At 38.9% G+C, this 7,500-nt stretch overlaps 1 protein-coding gene across 1 annotated transcript in view; it reads left to right on the forward strand.

The window, feature by feature from the left end:
* The first annotated feature begins 1,325 nt into the window (after positions 1 to 1,325).
* The window catches only part of LOC135210471 (uncharacterized), a 6,193-nt gene continuing 18 nt past the window's right edge, over positions 1,326 to 7,500 (forward strand). The window contains exons 1-3 of the mRNA XM_064243364.1: positions 1,326 to 1,373; positions 6,522 to 7,057; positions 7,356 to 7,500. The exon at positions 7,356 to 7,500 is cut by the window's right edge and continues 18 nt beyond it. Of these exons, the coding sequence (XP_064099434.1) occupies positions 1,326 to 1,373; positions 6,522 to 7,057; positions 7,356 to 7,500 (729 nt within the window). The remainder of the gene's footprint in view (positions 1,374 to 6,521; positions 7,058 to 7,355) is intronic.

A 7,500-nucleotide genomic window follows, 5' to 3' on the forward strand; every position in this document is an offset into this window, starting at 1 on the left:
GGGACAGTCAGTAAGGTCATACCTGGATAAAAGGGCCAGTCACCACCAGTAATACCTAGATAAATGGGACAGTCGAGTAATAATTGGATAAAAGGGACGGTTAATACAGCAGTTTTTCTAGATAAAAGGGACAGTAAACCACAGTAATACCTGGATAAATAGGCAGTCATGCCCCACAGTAATATGTATAAAATTGACAGTCAGTAAAGTAATTCCTGAATAAAAGGGACAGCCAGTACAGACAGCTCTCAATAAGGGCCAGTAGAGGCCGAAACTGTTGAGCTAAAAGGAATTCCTGCTTTTCTTTTCCCCTGTGGACTACAACCTCATATCTTTGTGGAATAGGAAGACTAAAACCTCATGAATAGGTATAGATATGTACATTAAGTCCAAAAGTCGTTCGGCACTCTCTGGTCATCATTTTAATGTTACATAGATGGCGCTAGTCTCACCACAACCAGGGTGAACTTACAGTGGCCATTCTTCGCCCTTCCCAGTTGAAATAGGAAGAGTAAAGAAAGGAGAAGCCTGGTTTAAACATACGATACTTATGATATTTTGTCCACTCCTGTATGACAAATGCAGTGGTAATCATTTTCACATTTCTAGTGTTGATAGATTCACAGGGGTGATATATACAGTAAATAGATGTAGTGCTTCAAATAATAAGTAATTAGATTTTCTTGGTGCATGTTAAATTATGGCATTGTCTAGTAAACTCAATTCTACTTTAAACGTATTAATTTTTACTAAGATTTGTATAAGGGATGTAGTTTAGATCTTTTCCATTCTTGTCATTATTTTTATTATTTTAATTATGGGGGTGGGGGAGGTGGAGGAGGAGTTGGAGTTGCAGTAGTAGTAGAAAGACCAAGGCACATAGAGAGAGTGAGAGAAAGGGGTGATTGTGTGTGCATGAGTGTGTATTCTTTATAAGTTCTTGTCTGTGTAGTGAAGCACTGTGGCCAGACTTCAACCTATTCAGTGTGAAATAGGCAAAAGTCTAGTCACCACCAGGTGAAGTGGTTGAATTACCTATTAATAATAGTTTACTATGTATATCAGGGACCGCGAGTCATCGTTTTTCACAAATATCTTTCAAACTAATTATTTGATCAAAATGGCACTTTAACACTGTGTACAAGATACCTCACCCTAATTTTTGGTGATATAGTGTATTGTCAAATGGTGTTAAGGCATTTACTCCTGAATTTTAAAGGCAAAGTCGTATGAGTCAACAGGAGCGATTCAAGCTGCCCAGTCACTATGAGCCAGGCTTTTGAGGTTTGGAAGAGTAGGTGGGGTTTGGCCATGCCTGAGTGCCAATGGCAGTGTTTCTCACTGGTTCTGGCCTCATCGTCCAAGCTGTGCAGGTACGCTGTTTGGTGGGGTCTAAGTAGGTCATTCACATTGCTTCCCGACCCTTTTCAATCAGGATTGCTAGTTTACATGTGAATGGAGTTTACTTTGACTAGACCTTTGGGAATGTAGTTCATCAAGTAGGCAAATTCCATACCAAAAACTTGTGAACAAATGTTACAGATGGCTGATATTTAGATTGACAAGTCTTTTTGTGCAGACTTTATTCAGTTATATAAAGATAACGAATGTTTGTGGAATATTCGGAGACTGAGCTGTTGTGACAGGACACAAAAAGGGAAAGCATACACATTGCTTGTAGACAAAATGAAACAAAAAATCACTGATGGAACCAAGGAAATGGTTGTGAAAAGGATAAGCAATATGAGAACTAATCTTACTTAGAACATTTTCAGGAAAATTTGGTTTCATTTACACAATAATAAATATAAATTAATTTGTCTATTGAAAATAAAAAAGCAAAAAATTACTGCAATTGTTTGCCCTCATGAAATCCATCTGAAGTGAAATCCATATAGCATCACTGTCTCTGGAATAATTTTGCTAAGACACTGTGGTGACATAGCTATGCTGGTTTTCAAATATTTCATAAGATCTCCCTGTTTGCCAAATACCTAACTGGGGCAACAAGTCTCTCATAAGGCATTACCTGGCCTTTCTTATGCAAGTATGCTCCTTCTTAATGAATGGCGTCACATTTTATAATAATAAGTAAAATGACACTTTATCCATCCTCGTGTACTTTTGCCAGTTACTATGGGTTGGCAGGGTCAGTTCCTCAGATAAACTAGCATGAAAAATGTTCACTTTCTAATAGCCATTTCTTAACACAAACTTTTTCTTTCTTTTTTCTACGTTTAATTTTTGCTTACATTAGCAACAGCAAAAAGCGCTAAGGTGTACAATTTGTTTGTCGTTGATCACTAGAGACATGTCCTAACTCATCAGCTGCTAATACACAAATGGACTGTTTTTAAGGGCCTCACCTCATCGTCAATGGGCACATAGGGTTTTTGAAGCCCCGCCTACCAAGGCCTTAACATAGAGCCCACAGGCTGCTAGTGAATGGGCAGCTTTACAGATTCGAACGTCCCCTATCCCCATCCCTCCATTTCTCTCACTCTTTCTTAATCACCGTGTCTCATTTCTCCCCGCAGAGTACCGTTTTCCCTGATAATTTTCAATACCAGCAGATAATTGGAGAGTTCATAATGAAAAAGGATAGCGAGGTTTGACGTAAGGACCATTGTTACGGCCTCTTTGGCCGTAATGCAGAGATTCTTATGCTTTAGGAAACACAGGAATCGTAGCATTAAGAAAGTACACAGAGTAAGAAGAATGTGGACACAAATACCATAATAAAATTAACAATATTTAATATTAAAGTACTCTTAAACACTAAATCAGCCTTGTGAGTAAACTTAACAGTAAATATACAAAATACTAGTAGCAAATAATGGGTTAACAAGGATTCTTAACGCTAAAAGCTGACCCTAACAAAGCAAAGAAGAAACATTGTATGCCCAAGGTACAAATAATCAAAAGACAGTCCCATTAATAAAACCACTATCCTATAACTGTTAGAAGGAAGGCAGACCAGAGAAAATAAAGTAAGCAAGGTCTTAAACCTCCTACCTAACCGTGGAGGTACTAAACTTAAGAACTATATAAATAGATATTATTGATCCTTATATAGTAAGCAGAATCCTCACGTTACCACAAAGTACACAGGAGTGTTCATGGAGGTCGATTCAACCTCCCAACATCTATATGGGGGAGCTCACAAATTGCCCAGGAAGTCACAGGAATTGAGTTTTATCCAGAGGGACAATACAGGATAATTCCTCTATCCTGGTAACTGCCTCCCTACGTGCCTCCTCACGAGCCTGTATATAGCTCTCTTAGACAAGCCACTGGAGACTGACAGAACTGGACAGTGGTTGGTGTAACCCCTCCTACATGTCGGGACAGAGCGACGACCACGTCTTCTGCTAAATCCTCTGGCAGGAAACAGGAGTACAGGTGTCACAAGTGACAATAACCTGCGATATTACTGCCGCGATCAAACTCCAAAATGTATGTACACTGTAGATGGCTCAGCACCTCTACGGTAAACCACTTCAAGGGAAGGTCCACCGAAGTAATCTCCTTCAAAATGGCTTAAGATCAATCTCCAAAAGGCTGCTTATAGTATCCTTATTGTGTCAGGTAATATCGTAATGATAAAGGGTTGCCTGTCGGCTGCAGCAATCGCACTTTATGTATTCACTGCATCATTGATGGAGACAGATTTTTCATTGCTGTCATCACGCAATGTTACTTAGTCTGCATTGTTGCAGAAGTCTTCAATGAAGTGAAATATCACTTGAGAAAGTGTTCAGATGAAACAACATATTCATTTTCATTTTTATATGCTCATTCAGATTCGTAGCAACAAGTATATTCAGATTATATTAGATGATACTTAGTTCCTTTGATAAACAGAGATCACCAGCCTTTTTGGTCTGTTGCCATGAAGGAATAAAAAGCGAGGGACCCCTCAATTATGACATTTTGCAAATGTTGCAAAGTAGAGTTACAAACTTGTGAAAGACATAAGAAAATTAATTTCTTAGCCAATTATGAATGAGGCAAAAACCAGGATACCTTAATTATAACAACCCCTGTATGACTAAAAATAAGATAATACACTTAGGCAGTCTTAATAAACGAATGTCCTAATTGTAAAAAATAGAAGTAAAATCCTTTTGAAACCTATCTCGAAAATAGTATGTATACAAATATAGTGCGTCACTTTACATTAATGATAAGTAACATAATTCATGATGCATGAAACTAAACTCATTCACTCAACTCAGTTTGGTACAAAAATTACATCCTTATCACTGGCGTTAGATTAGTAGAAACGAAATTATAGTGTGATATGACAAATAAACACACACAATGATATGATAGTGATAGTAGTTTTTCTCAAATTTTACCCTTTTTTTATGGCAATTCACCTGCTGATGTAGTAATGAAGAAGACAAAGCTCTGCCTAACTGGGGATTTGGGGGAAATGAGCAGACCTTGTCTCTATGGCCTTGGTGAACTGGGTGACGTCATGGGCTCTTCAGCCTACTCCCATTTATATAATTTAAGAAAATGCGATAAAAATAATTAGATGAACACATAATTTTACAAAAACCTGGTGGTGGTGAGAATAGCGCCATCTACATAACGTTAAAATGATGATCAGAGAGTGCTAATAGATTTTTTAACTTAACTGTACACATACCCATTTTATACCCATTTCTCTAAAGTAAAGTACCTTTTATTATTAGTTTTGTCCAGTTTCGTTAATTTTGTCTTTTGCTTGTCATTTGACTCTTGAAGGCTGGACTTTGCTTTGCGTTAATAGATATATCACCCTATAAAATGTTTCTATTTTCATGCTTATTTGTCACCTGCTGCCGACTCCACCTGCAAGTGATGTGGAGTTTTGAGGATGTTTTAGCAGTTTTTGCTTCTGGAAGCAGATATAGCTGTTTACGTCTGTGACTCTCTTGGTGCCCCACTCCACTTGTTTGGAGACTCCTACTGGTGGTGCAAACTACTTTGCCACTGTATGAGCCGTCTGTTTTGTTGGCAACCACATTTATTGACTCTGGTCGTAGTTGGCACACCCTCTTTATGCCAAGCATTACTCTTGAACCCTGCCGAGTGCCCTTGCCTTCAGCCTGCTAGCATCCTGGGATCGTTACAGGGCCTCCTATAACTGGTTCACTTAAGGTAAATTCTTGGGTGAGCCCTATGCCTACGAGACGTTTGTTTGGCGGACGCTGATTGGCTGGGAGCTGCCTACCTCCCAGTACCAGCCAATCAGCGGCCGCCGAACAAACGTCTTGTAGGCATACAGCTCATCCAAAAATCTACATTAAGTGAACAGCTATAGTGCCGAAGAAAAGGTTAAGATCCACTTATGTTTTAAAACTTTAATTACCTTTTTCTCTTTTGGATGCTCTGTGTACTTCGTGTTGAATGTGTACTGGTTTCGAGGACGACGATCCACTATAGCACTCCAGTTGCTTGTTATTCTTTTGTGAAGGGACGATTTAATCGAAAGCCTCATTGGTGTAATCTCAAATAAATCTCTGATTATGGATTAGAAGAGGGTTGAAATATGTTTTGTAATTGTGTTTGTTAATAGTTTTATTAGGTTTAAGGATATTTTCTATTCTGATTCTCCTTCTATTATGTGTTAACGTGATTTTTACCCAAGACCAAATGTTGTTTTTCTTACCTTCAACTTATTCCTGTCTCTTATCTTGAGTTTAGCTAGGCAGATGTTGGTTGTGTTTGTGTAATGCTTTGTGAGTGTGTCTTTTCCTCACTTGTTTCAGTTTTCAAGCAGAGTCTTGTAGTTTAGTGAGTTATTGTAATAAAGATATTTTGTTATTTCTCCTAGTATGTTCTTGACCTCCTCCTTTTCGAGATTTTTGCCCTGAATTGTTTATTTTCTGACAGAGTCCTATCGATTATCATATCGGCACGATATAATAATCGAAGCTGAACATACCGAGAACCCTATAACAGCGTTTCTTAATTTTTTTCGACCTCAGCACCCCTTCTGGTCGGGCCTAAGCAGTCCAGCATCCCCTACCCTTGATTAAAACCTAGTTACTACAAGGATAAAGTAAAAACAAGTGCAGTACATCTTGATCACTATTTGGTTCATTCTCCAAAACAAAAACGTGTACACTGTAGGTCTATCACAAAGCTTGTGATACTGATTTAATATGTAAGTGTGGAACACTCGTACAAATTAAGTGTTTTTTATCACCATGCTGCAACACATATGAAAATCAGGTTAAAGTTTATTGAGTTTAAAAAATGCGTTAAAACTACAATTTTCTAAACGTATTCCTTCACTACAGAAACACTTATATTTTACCGCCACATATATGACCTTCCCCAGCACCCCAGGTTAAGAAACGCTGCTATAAGACATAGTTTATTACAGTATATATGGGGTGCAAGAAACCAGCCATATGGGGTGCAAGCCAGCACAACTCTGTGCCGGTCCCAAGCCTGAGTAAATGGTAAGGGTTAGTGGCAGGAAAGGCATCTGACCGTAAAATTTTTGCTGAAACCATGAACAGCCGGGAACAATTACCAGTAGAAGGCCAGGGCATTCCCCCCTCGTGAGACGCGCGGAGGCCTCGCCTGACCTTCTCGATAAATGGACAAGGGCTACCGCGTCAAGGACGGGCACGGCTAACGAAGCAAGTTCAAGCAATAAGAATTGGAACACTGAACGTTGGCAGCATGAATGGTCGAAGCAGGAAAGTGCAGATGTCATGGAGAGAAGGAGAGTCGGCATTTTATCTGTACAGGAGACAAGGTGGAAAGGAAATAAAGCAAAGGACATTGGCAATGGCTATAAGTTGCTTTATAGCGGAGCTGATGAAACAGGAAGAAGTGGTGTAGGGATTGTCATCACTAAAGAAATGAAAGAAAATATTGTGGGCATTGAAAGGAAAAGTGAGAGAATAATGAAAGCAAGGTTGTGCTGTGGTGGTCATATCTTGAATGTAGTAAGTGCATATGCACCACAGACCGGGTGCAGTGAAGAGGTGAAAAATAAGTTCTGGAGAGATATGGACGAAGTCATGACATCAACAGAAATAGAAGAAAGGTTAGTTTTGGGGAGAGACTTGAATGGATACATCAGGTGCAATCAGGAAAACATTAGGAGAATACATGGAGGACATGGCATGGGAAAAGAAAAAAAAAAAATGCATGGGAAGATCTGATAACCAGACTTTGCCTTACTGAATTAAAATGGCAATTAACAAAACCTTTTTCACAAATGATGACTATGTGACATAAAGTAGTGGGGGAAGAAGAACGCAGATAGATTTTTAGATGTGCAGAAGGAACCATTCAGCAGAAGTGAAGAATTGAAAGGTCATTAAAGGAGAGTGTGTTAGCAGACAACATAAGCTAGTAGTGTCAGATCTCTTGTTAAGACGAGTTGGAATGGGTAAAGAGGTAGTCCAACTGAAGATAAAGTGGTGGCAATTAGAAGAACAAGAAATTAGAGAGAGATTTAAGGAAGCAGTTCTTAGGGTCTTCAGA

Source organism: Macrobrachium nipponense, chromosome 39, assembly GCF_015104395.2.
Source record: "Macrobrachium nipponense isolate FS-2020 chromosome 39, ASM1510439v2, whole genome shotgun sequence".
Taxonomy (NCBI): Eukaryota; Metazoa; Arthropoda; class Malacostraca; order Decapoda; family Palaemonidae; genus Macrobrachium; species Macrobrachium nipponense.